Consider the following 14,748-nt stretch of genomic DNA (forward strand, 5'->3'; position numbering starts at 1 on the left):
ATTTCAATAGTTTCTAGGACAACGTTATTTTTACAGCGCGGGCTAACACAGCTAGTTGTATAATATTAACCTCTTCGAAAGCACGAAACATGACAAGATGTAAATGGCTAAATAAAACAGAACGCTAAGTTCAAGAATTGTAGGTGAACAAGAATTGTGCAACTTGTTCTTGGGTAATGAGTCAGTGATTCACTTCACAAATCAGATTGGCAAGAATTGTGTGACACGTTCTCAGGTAATGATTCAATTCAAACTTGCAAGAATTTATGAATGAAATCCGCTCTCTGCATTCAACAAGTCATAAAAAGTGCACACTAAAATAAAAAAAAAATGAAGACAAAATAATTGTTAGAAATTAGAATAATATTTTTATAATGTTTGGTTTTGTGTAACTTAGATTGTACAAAGGAACATAAACACATTAGTACTGTAGGTTTATATATTCTTTTTGGAACAATTCCAATAGCAAATTTTACAAAACAAACAAAATAATAATGTAACTGTGTTGGTACTGTATTATGAACAAGCAAATTATCAATTAGAGTTCTCTTTCACTAATAATGTTCTAACTAGAAAGAATCATAAGTGAACAAAAATCATGAATCAGATGGACGGTACTTGCACATATGCTTTAAACATGTAAAGCAGCGTTTCTTAAACTATGGGTCGAGTCGTGTGATGACTGAACTTGGGTTGTGCCGAGCTGTGAATTAGAGAATACTGAATAAGAAAGGGTTTCAAATGGTTTGCAGAAAGCCTTGCGATGGTTTACTGCTTGCAAGGGGAAAACAATCCCGTATGACGGTGCTGATGATTGTCCAATGGCGATTCTCTAATGGGAACCAGACCGTGAAACTGGATGACGATCGGCAGCAATTCACAGCTGGAGGACTAGCAGACAATCGGTGGCGATTCTGAAAGGGGGATGAAGCCCCTCAGCAATTGCAGGTCGTGATGACACGTAAAATGCAAAAATGGGATGGGAGAAACAAAAGTTTAAGAATCACTGATCTAAATGACAGCGGCTAACAGCGTCACATATGCACTTTAGCACTCCCGTTGAGCTCTACTGAACCAGTTCATTTGTGCTCACAAATAGATTTCCATAAATCGCTGAACAGAGTTGTTTACAAATTACCCATCACTAATTGACTCACTAAGATTATGAAAAGGAAGTGTTGTGGCTGAAAATCACTGGAAACGTCTTGTAACGTGGTATGGCCTTAAGAAGCATTCTTATATATAAACAAATCCGCCACCACGAAAAGCTCACCACGGTTCCCCTATTATGTAGTTCATACCTATGATAACCGACCAAGTTACTGGTTAGGTGCTATAAATTACAGTGTTTCAGACTGACTTTTCATTCTTTTTTTCTTTTAATATGCTTCATAAACACAGCACCCATGTCCCAAAAACCCTCCGATAGTCTTGACTGCTTGACCTTAGATCGGATTCTATCATTTACCTACCCTTCTGGTGCTTTTCCCTTGCATAAACAGAAAAAAACACAAAATAATTAGAACTGGCAAGGCCCACCTCAGTAAGTGCAATCAGTCCAAATCAGAAGCACCAAGGCCAGTCCTGCTGGAGCTTCTCCATCACTCCAAATTCCTTTGCTGTGGGCCACCCATTTTGGCACAGATGTGTAAGCAGTTGATAACAGGCTGATAAATACATTTTAAAGAATAATCAATTTTTGGCACCCTGATCTTCCAAGCTAAAGTAGTGCATAACTCAAATGTGTTTCTATATTGCTTCATGGCTTGACTCCATCTCTCCTAGAGTCAGGCATATATAGAGTATGGCTAAATAACTTTAAAAAGGGGTACAATTTCACGTGAAATGGTGTTGTACCTGTTTCAAACTTTAAGAAGAAATCATAAAAGTGCTAAAGTATCTCTTTAGATTTCACAGATCAGACTGCCCACACAAAACAGTAAAAACAGGCCTAGGCACTGACGTGACATCAAGCCATTGTCCATGAAGTAGGCATCACCTGAGAAGAACACAGGATCTTTCAGTTCCATATGCCGCTAACAAGAGGCAGAAGCACTCATACCACTGGAGAGGGACACGTGGCTGTCACTTAACCCTGCTGTGCTACCTTTCTGTGACATTCCTACAATAACGCTAATATAACACGTGCCCTAGACATTAATTGTAATTCCAGTTAAAACAAAAGAAAACTAAAATCTACAATTTTCGATTAAGTACACAAATCATTCAAAGAATATTAATAACTACAGGGAAACAGCTTTCCTGCAAACAGTCAGATTTTTGTGAGTGGAGGTGGTAAGCGGGGTAAGACATGGTGTTCAATGTACACTGATATTCATATATGTCTCCAAGAGAAGTACTCAAAGTCTACCATCAGCAGTCCTATCTCATTTTTGCCAACTTCGCATTTAATGAATGATGGCTTTTAGTAATTTGAAAAGCAGGTTCCTTTTTGGTTTCCTCCCCCATTCATATTCCTTCCTGTCTCCATTCTTGACCAAATCTACTGAAGCTGACCTGATCGTGAATGTCATCCACATCCTCAGCTCATCAGAACAAACACTTAACAGCTTTCAGACTCTTCACTTGGGTCTGCACTGCCAAACATGTTTCCTCATTTTGGATAAGAGATGCGCTCTTACATTACCCAAAAAGTAAACTAATCTGCCTATCTGCGTAAGTATGTAAAATAGCTCTACAGTCACGATGGAAGAGCTTTTTTTTAAACCAATCACAACTCATTTTTGCTTCCTGTTTGTGTTCAAGGAAATGTGCTATTTGCAATGCAGAATGAGGTTTGTCATTTCAATAGGAAAAAGAACCCACTCTGCAGTGCCAAACACAAAGAGATGTAACTGGGACAGGGAGAGCGGGCATTTGCCCTTGCGACTATGGACTTGGTCTTCAAAATTGGAGGACTTTGTGCTCTAGAAAAACTATTGGCTTGCTGTGTAAGTTACTTCTCTTGCAGAATAAGGACATGTTGTGTGGCATACTTCACATGGAGTAGTTTGGGATTAGATTTGGCAGGTAAGAAGCTCTAAAATAACTTGGGACAGAAGTCACTCTCACAGGCTCTTTTTCGAAACGGGTTAGTGCAAAGCACTGTCCAGATGTAGTCCATAGATTATTAGAGAACAGCACACCAGGGCTACACCCCTTGTCCATTTATGGACAGGCCACTGAAGAGAATAGCATTGGATTCAGGATAGTTTTTAGGAGGACACAAGAACATTTAGCTCTTTTCCTGCTCCGTCATTGTTGGAAACTTCTGTTCTTCTGGGTTATAGACTGAAAAAAAACAAAAGAAAATGAGAGAGAGGAGTCCATTAGCATTTAGAAAACCAACAGGTCGCTCTACTGTCAGGAAATAAAATTGGTTTCCTGTAAGTATTTAACGCTTATTGACAGTCATCTCTGCATTTCCAACACACGATCACTTCTCTGGGAGAGATGCAGACTGGTAACAGTGTACTGGCATATGGTACATGAAGATTATTGTAGTGGAACTGCTAGAAGTAGATGAAGCTTATCACAGTTACAAAGGGAGCAACTTCTGATATTGCTGAAGCTGATATTGCTGGCTTTCTGACTATCTGAAACCACTAAAGCATAAAGCTGAGCTTTAACTGCACGTGCAAGTCTGTGTATGTAAATGAGGACATCTGAAGACTTGTGAAGTACTGTATCCATAAGATGGAGGCCTGTAACATGTAGGGAACCACCTGGTGTGGCAAACTGCAGCATAAAGCCATTCGAAACTGGAACATTTCAGCACTGATGTGTTACACCAGGGTTAATTCCCTGGCTTGTATTTATACTGCTCAAAAAAAAATTAAGGGAACACTTAAATCACACATTGGATCTTGATGAACAAAATACTCGTGGAAAATCGTTACTGAGTAATACTGTGTGATTCGTTGAGAACAAAATGATGCAACAATGAATGGCCAATGGAAACCCAAATCACCAACCCATTGAAGGCTGGATTCAACATCACACCGAAAATCAAAAGTCACAAATTAGGGTTACAGGCTGATCCAACTTGCATGAATTTCATCACGGCAACTCCTAATGTGACTCAGTAGTGTGCTATGGGAGGTAGACCCTCCTGCAAACTCTTTTTTGATCAGCAACCGGACAAAACGTGTGCCAGGTTTAGATCTTCCCAGGCAGAACCAGGTCACACGGAGCTGCTACAGCACAGGGGTTGGCAGATGTGCAGCAAAACCTGCATAGACGGGGGGATTGTGACAACCTTGTCCGTTCCTGTGAACAGGCCAACATTGTCAACAACTGTACCATCCTAAATTTTAGTGGTGGTCTTGCCATGTCTTCTACGGCTTTGGTATCTGCTATTGGCTGGTTGGGATAACTGCATTCGCTAGACAACAACAACAGTAGTGTGTAGGACCTCCACGTGCCTTTATGCACTCCTGATGAAATGATGGATCTCCCCCAGGGCCCATTTCACCAACATAAGGTCTGAAAAATGGATTGATGGATGGATGCAAGGTCTGATAATGGCTCTGAGGATTTCATCCCAGTACCTAACAGCAGTCAAGGTATTTTTGCCTAGTAAGTGGAGGTCAGTATGACTCTCCAAGGATATGCCTTCCCAGACCATCATTGACCTACCACCATACGGGTCATGCCGGATGATGTTACAGGCTGCATAACGTTCACAACGGTGTCTCTAGACTCAGTTTAGTCAGAAATATGCACACTAGTAGCCAAATGGAGGTCATTTTGTAGGGCTCTGGTAGTGCTCCACCTGTTTTTTTTTCCTCACCCAGAGGAGCAGATACCAGTCCTGCTGCTGGGCCGATTCCTTCTACCACCTTGTCCAGCTCTCCTTGTGTAACGGCCCATCTCCTGGTATCTCCTCCATGCTCTTGTGACTCTGCTGGAAGACACAGCAAACCTTCTTGTGATGGCACCTATGGATGTGCCATCCTGGAGGAGCTGGACTACCTGTGCAACCAGAATCGGCTACCAGTAACTAGAGAAGAAAACAGTCAGGAAGGATAAGGAGAGAACAATAGTCTGTGGCCACCATTCCCTTTGTGGGGTTATCTTGCTGTTGCCACTCCAAGTCACCTCTTGTCACTTTCATTGGCACCAAAGCAAGTGAAGTTGATTCACAATCGCTTAGGCTTCCTAACTGGACATATTATTATCCCTGAAGAATCACTGACTTGGTGTTAGACTGGGATGACTGAGTTCCCTTCATTTTTTTATACAGTGTATTTTCCTTTTTTTTTGCTATATTTGAAGTACTCTTCATTTTTGTATGTTTTCCATTTTTTTGTTTTGTTTATTTATGGTTTACTATTTATGTGTTGTATCCTTAAATGTTCCTCCATGTGTTGTTTTATATGTGGAACACCCACAAAGCTGGGCCACTCTGACATCACTACTGCTGGGACCACAGCCTTTATAGTGAGGTCAGAGAGGTGGTCCGACCTCAAAGTGTGGGGAAAACATTTTTAAAGTTTTATAGAAAAATGCTGGATTTTGGAACACAATTTCACATGGCAAATGCATATTCACCACACCATGTTTGTTGAGAAATAACTTTGACTTGAAATTGGGAAACTTCTTGATTTACTTTTATTAAATTGAATGTGATTGCTCGCTTAATTTTGCTGACAAACTGCATTAATTCTAATGACCTAAAAATGTTTTGCTCCTGATTTTTATTTGTATTCCACATCTGAAGTTTCTTGTTTCAGTCTCCAATAATAGGCAGATGGCATTAATGGATTCCACTTCCCCGATACCATTTTTCTGTTCTTGCAATGGCCTACTGAAACCTTTCACCATTTTCATCACTGGCTATGTCAAGACTAGCAGCATAGAAGTCCAAGTGTGAATATAGAAAATTAATCTTTAGCGACATATTGCACTTCATGGTTTTGCGTGGTTGAAGCATATTGCTGACCAGGTGGACGTAGTTTGGTGCTTTGTAGATGCAACATCCTTGAGCGCCTTCAATGTGATTTGCTCCGGTGCTTGTCATTGATGACGTGTCTAACATCCTTAATCTTGGCATCAGTTATTTGCAGAAAAACCTCCCTCAAATATCGAAATCCTTCACCTTCCTTTTATTATTTTTTTATCAGTTAAAGTTTTATATGAAAAGGAGGCAAAGATATCTGTAGACAGGTGGTTTATGTGCCACACTTTCCTGCCCTGGAGCCAAATGTTTACAGAGCAGCCAGTAGTTTAATGTAATGAGACTCTTTAGCACGGCTGTCCCATTCACAGGACTTGGTGTATCTGAGCTGCGTTCTTATAGCAGTGCCACTTTTTTACATCACTGTAGATGTTCCAGTTGTAGTTGCTGGACTGTATATGCATACTTATAACATGAGAAACTATCACAAAAGAAGGGAAATGCAAGAAAACGGCACATGATGGGAAAACTAAAAGGATGAGTAGCAGGGCAATATCCATAAGACACCCAAAAGTGTCCAGTGAACTCAAGACGCTGTGACTTGTATCACTACAGTTATACAGTGCATCTGGAAAGTATTCACAGCGCATCACTTTTTCCACATTTTGTTATGTTACAGCCTTACTCCAAAATGGATTAAATTCATTTTTTCCCTCAGAATTCTACACACAACACCCCATAATGACAACATGAAAAAGGTTTACTTGAGGTTTTTGCAAATTTATTGAAAATAAAAAAAACTGAGAAATTACATGTACATAAGTATTCACAGCCTTTGCCATGAAGCTCCAAATTGAGCTCAGGTGCATCCTGTGTCACCTGATCATCCTTGAGATGTTTCTGCAGCTTCATTGGAGTCCACCTGTGGTAAATTCAGTTGACTGGACATGATTTGGAAAGGCACACAGCTGTCGATAGAAGGTCCCACAGTTGATAGTTCATGTCAGAGCACAAACCAAGCATGAAGTCAAAGGAATTGTCTGTAGACCTCTGAGACAGGATTGTCTCGAGGCACAAAAATGGGGAAGGTTACAGAAAAATTTCTGCTGCTTTGAAGGTCCCAATGAGCACAGTGGCCTCCATCATCCGTAAGTGGAAGAAGTTCGAAACCACCAGGACTCTTCCTAGAGCTGGCCGGCCATCTAAACTGAGCGATCGGGGGAGAAGGGCCTTAGTCAGGGAGGTGACCAAGCACCCGATGGTCACTCTGTCAGAGCTCCAGAGGTCCTCTGTGGAGAGAGAAGAACCTTCCAGAAGGACAACCATCTCTGCAGCAATCCACCAATCAGGCCTGTATGGTAGAGTGGCCAGACGGAAGCCACTCTTTAGTAAAAGGCACATGGCAGCCCGCCTGGAGTTTGCCAAAAGGCACCTGAAGAAACAAAATTCTCTGGTCTTATGAGACAAAGATTGAACTCTTTGGTGTGAATGCCAGGCGTCACGTTTGGAGGAAACCAGGCACCGCTCATCACCAGGCCAATACCATCCCTACAGTGAAGCATGGTGGTGGCAGCATCATGCTGTGGGGATGTTTTTCAGCAGCAGGAACTGGGAGACTAGTCAGGATAAAGGGAAAGATGACTGCAGCAATGTACAGAGACATTCTGGATGAAAACCTGCTCCAGAGCGCTCTTGACCTCAGACTGGGGTGCCGGTTCATCTTTCAGCAGGACAACGACCCTAAGCACACAGCCAAGATATCAAAGGAGTGGCTTCAGGACAACTCTGTGAATGTCCTTGAGTGGCCCAGCCAGAGCCCAGACTTGAATCTGATTGAACATCTCTGGAGAGATCTTAAAATGGCTGTGCACCGACGCTTCCCATCCAACCTGATGGAGCTTGAGAGGTGCTGCAAAGAGGAATGGGCGAAACTGACCAAGGACAGGTGTGCCAAGCTTGTGGCATCATATTCAAAAAGACTTGAGGCTGTAATTGCTGCCAAAGGTGCATCGACAAAGTATTGAGCAAAGGCTGTGAATACTTATGTACATGGGATTTGTCAGTTTTTTTATTTTTAATAAATTTGCAAAACCCTCAAGTAAACTTTTTTTCATGTTGTCATTATGGGGTGTTGTGTGTAGAATTCTGAGGAAAAAAATTAATTTAATCCATTTTGCAATAAGGCTGTAACATAACAAAATGTGGAAAATACTTTCCGGATGCACTTGGTGCCACTGCCCACCTGCCAAGTTGTTTTGCCTGCAGTAAGGTAAAGTAGAGGGGTCCTTTCATCGGATTGGCAGCACCGACTCATATTATGTGATATCATCTACTGTTGAATTCTGTTCTGCACTTGTAATATTTCTATTGTATTGAGGATTACTTGTGTTCTGTTCTGTGTATTGTATTTTATTGTATTAACCAATTTTTTTGACACCCACTGCTTGCCCAGCCTACCTGGAAAGGGGTCTCTCTTTGAACTTCTTTTCCCATTTTTTCTTCCATTTTTTCCCTACAAGGGCTTTTTGGGAGTTTTTCCTTGTCTTCTTACAGAGTCAAGGCTGGGGGGCTGTCAAAAGGTAGGGCCCGTTAAAGCCCACTGCGGCACTCCTTGTGCGATTTTGGGCTAAATAAAAATAAACTGTAAATTGTAATAGCCATGCCCTCAAGATGTAGGTAAAAATAAACAAGGCAGGCTATAAGAGACTAATAAGGAAATGGAAAAAAGGGCATTTACACTACATTTGGGGATACGCAATCTTCAGGTCACAATAATGAACATGGATCACTGCTCACATATGGTCAGGCCCGAAACAAAATTATGTCATGCCTTGAATGGTTCTATGCTGTTTGAAATTAATTAAATAGCGGACATTTTTCCAAGTTTGTTTATGACTTTGTAATAATATAAGTTTGGGTTGAAGAGAAACAGACTAAGGTGGGTTAAGCAAGGGAAATGAAAGGCAGAGGCTGACAGAGTGAAGATGGCTGTACTTGTACAGGGGTTGAAGCCAAAGGGGAAGCCAAAAGGCTGTGGTTACAGGTGGTGTCAGATGATATGAAATGAATCTGTCTGCTCAGAAAAAAAGATGTGGGGGGCAATTTGCTAACCTGGGTAAATATCTATTCACCCTATGATAATGATGAGCAGCATTTTAAATTGGTTACACATTCAAATTGGTGAAACTATTCAACTAAGTAAAAGGAATTTCACTTGAACCCCCACTGCCGGCACTGTCTGCCACCACTCCCTCAAATGATATCGCTCAATAGAACAGTTTTAGTTCAAGTAACACAATGCATTTCCCAGCAGACGTTCCTACCTTTCACAAAGGGTCTGCTCCACCTCCTCCTCATCCTCATAAGGAATAACGCAATGATACCAATCACCAGAGCAGCGATAACTATGAAAATCGCTGTCATTACATTTTTGTTTTTATGCTCGGTGGATTTCAATGGCTCTGAAACAAAACAAACAAGAGAAGTACAGATGTTAGCAATCCAGTACTTTATTTTAACATGTTACCCAGTTTGGCATCCTTTTTCCTGAAGACAGTGCTGCTATACAGTGGTCTCTTTCTACATACTGTAAACTCCACAAGCTTACCACAGCCCGCAAATATACACTCATGAGCCAAAACATTACAACCATCAGCCGAATATGCTGTTGCCACCAAATCAGGTTTAACTAGCTGATGCATGGACTCTGCAAGACCTCTGAAGATGCCCTATAGTATCTGGCATCAGGAAATTAACAATACATCCTCAAAATCCTGTAAGTTGCCAGGTGGAATCACTGCAAATTGGACCTGTTGCTTCAACACCTCCCACATATCCTTGACAGGATTGAGATCTGGGGAATTTGGCCACCAGGGCATCATGTTGATCTCTTCATCATCATGTTCCTCAAACTAATCCCAAACTATCTGTGCAGCGTGGTAGGGCACATTATCCTGCTGAAAGACTCCACTTTAATCGGGGAATAACTTTGCCATAAAAGGGTGTACTTGGTCAGCAACAATGTTTAGAAAGTCCGTAACTTTTACCTGAATGTCTGGACCCTGGGTTTCCCAGCAGACATTATTCAAAGGATCACATTCCCTCCAAGGGCTTGTATTAGTTCCACAGTGCATCCTGGTGCTGTTTCATCTCTCTGCCCACATGATGCAACAGAAAATGACATTCATCAGACCAGGCAAGGGTGGCATGGTGGTGCAGTGGTAGCGCTGCTACCTCGCAGTTAGGAGACTTGGGTTCACTTCCCAGGTCTTCCCTTGCGTGGAGTTTGCATGTTCTCCCCGTGTCTTCGTGGGTTTCCTCCCACAATCCAAGGACATGCAGGTTAGGTCCTAAATTGTCCCTAGTGTGTGCTTGGTGTGTGTGTGTCTTGCGGTGGACTGGCGCCCTGCCCGGGGTTTGCTCCTGCCTTGTGCCCTGTGTTGGCTGGAATTGGCTCCAGCAGAGCCCCATGACCCTGTGTTAGGATATAGTGGGTTGGATAATGGATGGGATAGACCAGGCAACCTTCTTGCATTGATCTAAAGTCCAGTTGTGATGCTTGTGTACTTATTGTAGGCACTTTTGACAGTAGATTTAAGGTTAGCATGGGCACTCTGACTGGCTACACAGTCCCACATGCAGTAGTGAAACATTACCCCCATAACCATCATTAAAATTATCTGTGATTTGTGCCATAGCAGCTTCTCTGTTGGTTCATACCAGATGGGATACCCTTTATTGTCCTCTTGCATCAGAGTCTTGGCCACCCAACACACTGTCAATGGTTCATGGCGTTTCTCTCCTTGAACCACCGTTGGAAGATACTCCCCATGAGTACCCAACAAAGCTTACTATTTCAGAAATGCTCTGACCCAGTTGTCTGGCCATGACGAGTTGCCTCTTCTTAAAAACACCTACAGCCCATTTCTTCTGCATTCAACATGTCATCTACAAGTACCTAATGTCAGCTTAACATCTAAGATATCCCTAACTTTGACATGTGCCATTGTTACGCTATTAGATGGTACTATTCACTTCACGTGGGAGCGGTCATGAAGTTTTGGCTCATTCCTTGTACATTTTTACAACATCCAACAAAATGTGCAGATTAGTCTTTTTTATATTTTATCGAAGACAACACAGGAACTGCGGTGGGCTGGCACCCTGCCCAGGGATTTGTTCCTGCCTTGCGCCCTGTGTTGGCTGGGATTGGCTCCAGCAGACCCCTGTGACCCTGTAGTTAGGATATAGCGAGTTGGACGATGACTGACAACACAGGAATAAACCACTAAAGGCAGAACAAGAAAGGCATGGCTGACACACAGAAAACATTTTACTGTCACTTGCATGGCATTTGACTTACCAAATGGAAGTGTGTATTCTTCGGTCAAGTCTTTTCCACTGGGGTCCTTTACAATGCAGAAATAGGCGGGAGACTCATAGGATGCTCTAAGTTCAAGAATGCTAACGATGCTGAAGCGGCCATCTTGTGTTTTCTCGCTGTTTGTCTCGGCGCTTTTTGTCCAGCTGCCACCAAACCTATCCTTCCACTCGATCGTTGTCTCTGGGTAGCCCAGTGAAGCTCTGCAAGTCAGGCGAACACGTGTGTCGTCCGTAATGTCCTTCTCTGGCAGAGACACCACTTTAACGTCTGTATACGGAGCTAAAATAAAGGGGCACAAAAATACTGGTTTGTAATACTATTGCAACTTGATTTTTATATACTGGTCTTCACTCTGGGAATACTGCACGGAAATTTAAACAGGAAAATCAGAAACCAGTGAAGTCCATCAGCAAATCAGAACCGTACAAAAACAAAACAAAAGTCGTGAAGGAAACCAAACCCTTGAGTAATGGCAGACCTAATTAGATTCCCCTTGATATGGACTGTCATTCCTTTTTCAGTTTATTGAATGAATGGCGGTTTTGTGATGTTACCCAACAAATTAGGAAGAAAGCCTGGACTGGAAGGCAGGTTGGACAAGCTAATTTCTGACATATCCTTTCTTTCTTGTTTGCATGAAATTGGAGAACTGGGGGTTGGGTTGTGCCTGAGCTGTTTCATTGGTGAAAACTGCACCCCCACAATGGCCCAGGAGGTGGGTCGGTTGTTACAGAATCACAATACGTGGAGACTTCCATGCTGCTCTTGCTCCTTCTGTCGTTTTCCGCCCTGAGGAGTTGTCTCTCCACCGTTTCATCCATGGTGGAGGTCAGGTCACTCCTCTCTCTTCATTCAAAGTCATGCAGTAGCAAAGACCAAGTCAGACCAGAGACTGATCGGCATACTAAGACAGAGAGCTGCTTGGTAGTAAGCATATGGAGGCAAGATAAGCTGCTAGTTACGCGGTCTTATTTTACCAAAACTCATTGTAGTCTGCTACAGTTAGGTCCATAAATATTTGGACAGAGACAACTTTTTTCTCATTTTGGTTCTGTACATTACCATAATGCATTTTAAATGAAACAACTCAGATGCAGTTGAAGTGCAGACTTTCAGCTTTAATTCAGTGGGGTGAACAAAACGATTACATAAAAATGTAAGGCAACTACAGCATTTTTTTAACACAATCCCTTTATTTCAGGGGCTCAAAAGTAACTGGACAAATTAAATAACTGGAAGTAAAATGTTCATTTCTAATACTTGGTTGAAAACCCTTTGCTGGCAATGCCAGCCTGAAGTCTTGAACTCATGGACATCACCAGATGCTGGATTTCCTCCTTTTTAATGCTCTGCCAGGCCTTTACTGCAGTGGCTTTCAGTTGCGGCCTTTCTGTCCGAAGTTTAGTCTTCAACAAGTGAAATTCCTGCTCATTGGGTTAAGATCAGGTGACTGACTTGGCCATTCAAGAATTTTCCACTTCTTTGCTTTAATAAACTCCTGGGTTGCTTTGGCTGTATGTTTTGGGTCATTGTCCATCTGTATCATGAAATGCCGCCCAATCATTTAGCTGGATTTGAGCAGACAGTATGTCTCTGAACACCTCAGAATTCATTCTGCTGCTCCTGTCCTGTGTCACATCATCAATAAACACTAGTGTCCCAGTGCCACTGGCAGCCATGCACGCCCAAGCCATCACACTGCCTGACTCCACCGTGTTTTACAGATGATGTGCTATGCTTTGGATAATGAGCTGTTCCACGCCTTCTCCATACTTTTTTTCGTGCCATCATTCTGGTAGATGTTGATCTTGGTTTCATCTCTCCAAAGAATGTTTTTCCAGAACTGTGCTGGCTTTTTTAGATGTTCTTTAGCAAAGTCCAATCTAGCCTTTCTATTCTTGAGGCTTATGAGTGGCTTGCACCTTGCAGTGCACCCTCTGTATTTACTTTCATGCAGTCTTCTCTTTATGGTAGACTTGGATATCGATACGACGACCCCTGGAGAGTGTTGTTCTCTTGGTGGGCTGTTGTGAAGGGGTTTCTCTTCACCATGGAAATGATTCTGCGATCATCCACCACTGTTGTCTTCCGTGGACATCCAGGTCTTTTTGCGTTGCTGAGTTCACCAGTGCTTGCTTTCTTTCTCAGGATGTACCAAACTGTAGATTTTGCCACTCGTAATATTGTAGCAATTTCTCAGATGTTTTTTTTTTGCTTAAGCTTAAGGATGGCTTCTTTCACCTGCATGGAGAGCTCCTTTGACCGCATGTTGTCTGTTCACAGTAAAATCTTCACATGCAAGCACCACACCTCAGATCAACTCCAGGCCTTTTATCTGCTTAATTGATAAGACATAACGACGGACTTGAACACACCTGCCCATGAAATAGCCTTTGAGTCAATTGTCCAATTACTTTTGAGCCCCTGAAATGAAGGGATTGTGTTAAAAAAATACTTTAGTTGCCTCACATTTTTATGTAATCGTTTTGTTCAACCCACTGAATTAAAGCTGAAAGTCTGCACTTCAACTGCATCCAAAATGAGAAAAAAAGTTGCCTCTGTCCAAATATTTATGGACCTAACTGTATGTTAGGCATATTAAGTATAATACATGAATAAATGTGTAACTCTTTCTCTTCTCTGTTCTAGTACTCCATTGATATAAAAGATAGTATAACATATAAGGGCTACAGTAGGGATTTTGGGTAATTTTGTTTAGGCCTAAATGATAAAGAGTATTAAGAGGAGAATAGGGTCACCCTAGAACCCTACCTCAACAAAGCAGACAGTTACGAGCTTCATAAAAGCACTGCTGCTACATGTAGAGTACAGTCTTACAGAAATGGGTTAATCAATATGCAACAGGGCACCACTTCCTAGCACTGTAAATAGGGAGCATTAGATTCCTCACGGTGGCACGGTGGCGCAGTGGTAGCGCTGCTGCCTCGCAGTAAGGAGACCTGGGTTCGCTTCCCGGGTCCTCTCTGTGTGGAGTTTGCCTGTCCTCCCCGTGTCTGTCTGGGTTTCCTCCCACAGTCCAAAGACATGCAGGTTAGGTGCACTGGTGATCCTAAATTTTCCTAGGGTGTACTTGGTGTGTGGGTGTGCACTGCAGTGGGCTGGCGCCCCGCCCGGGGATTTGTTCCTGCCTTGCACCCTGTGTTGGCTGGGATTGGCTCCCGTGACCCTGTGTTAGGATATAGCAGGTTGGATAATGGATGGATGGATAGATTCCTCACTTAAGTGTTATGACGGGTTAATCATCAATGTCACCAAAATAAGCCACTGGTTGAGACTCACCAGATTAAGATGGTATCAAAATTATTGAGCTTTGCAAGTAATGATCAAACCTTCTTTGGAAATGAACTATTATATCTACTGTTTCATTATGAACTGCAGTTTCAGTTTAACCAGTAACCCCTTCAGCCACCTCAATCATAAAACCCGTCTACGTGCCGGAGAAGGA

At 42.4% G+C, this 14,748-nt stretch overlaps 1 protein-coding gene across 1 annotated transcript in view; it reads right to left on the reverse strand.

Moving 5' to 3' along the window:
- Positions 1 to 218: 218 nt before the first annotated feature.
- The window catches only part of LOC120518208 (butyrophilin-like protein 10), a 28,506-nt gene continuing 13,976 nt past the window's right edge, over positions 219 to 14,748 (reverse strand). The window contains exons 4-6 of the mRNA XM_039740872.1: positions 11,262 to 11,561; positions 9,223 to 9,360; positions 219 to 3,291 (exon numbers count right to left, since the gene is read on the reverse strand). Coding sequence (XP_039596806.1) covers positions 3,236 to 3,291; positions 9,223 to 9,360; positions 11,262 to 11,561 — 494 coding nt within the window. The 3' untranslated portion in view covers positions 219 to 3,235. The remainder of the gene's footprint in view (positions 3,292 to 9,222; positions 9,361 to 11,261; positions 11,562 to 14,748) is intronic.

This window comes from Polypterus senegalus, chromosome 17 (assembly GCF_016835505.1).
Source record: "Polypterus senegalus isolate Bchr_013 chromosome 17, ASM1683550v1, whole genome shotgun sequence".
Classification (NCBI taxonomy): Eukaryota; Metazoa; Chordata; class Cladistia; order Polypteriformes; family Polypteridae; genus Polypterus; species Polypterus senegalus.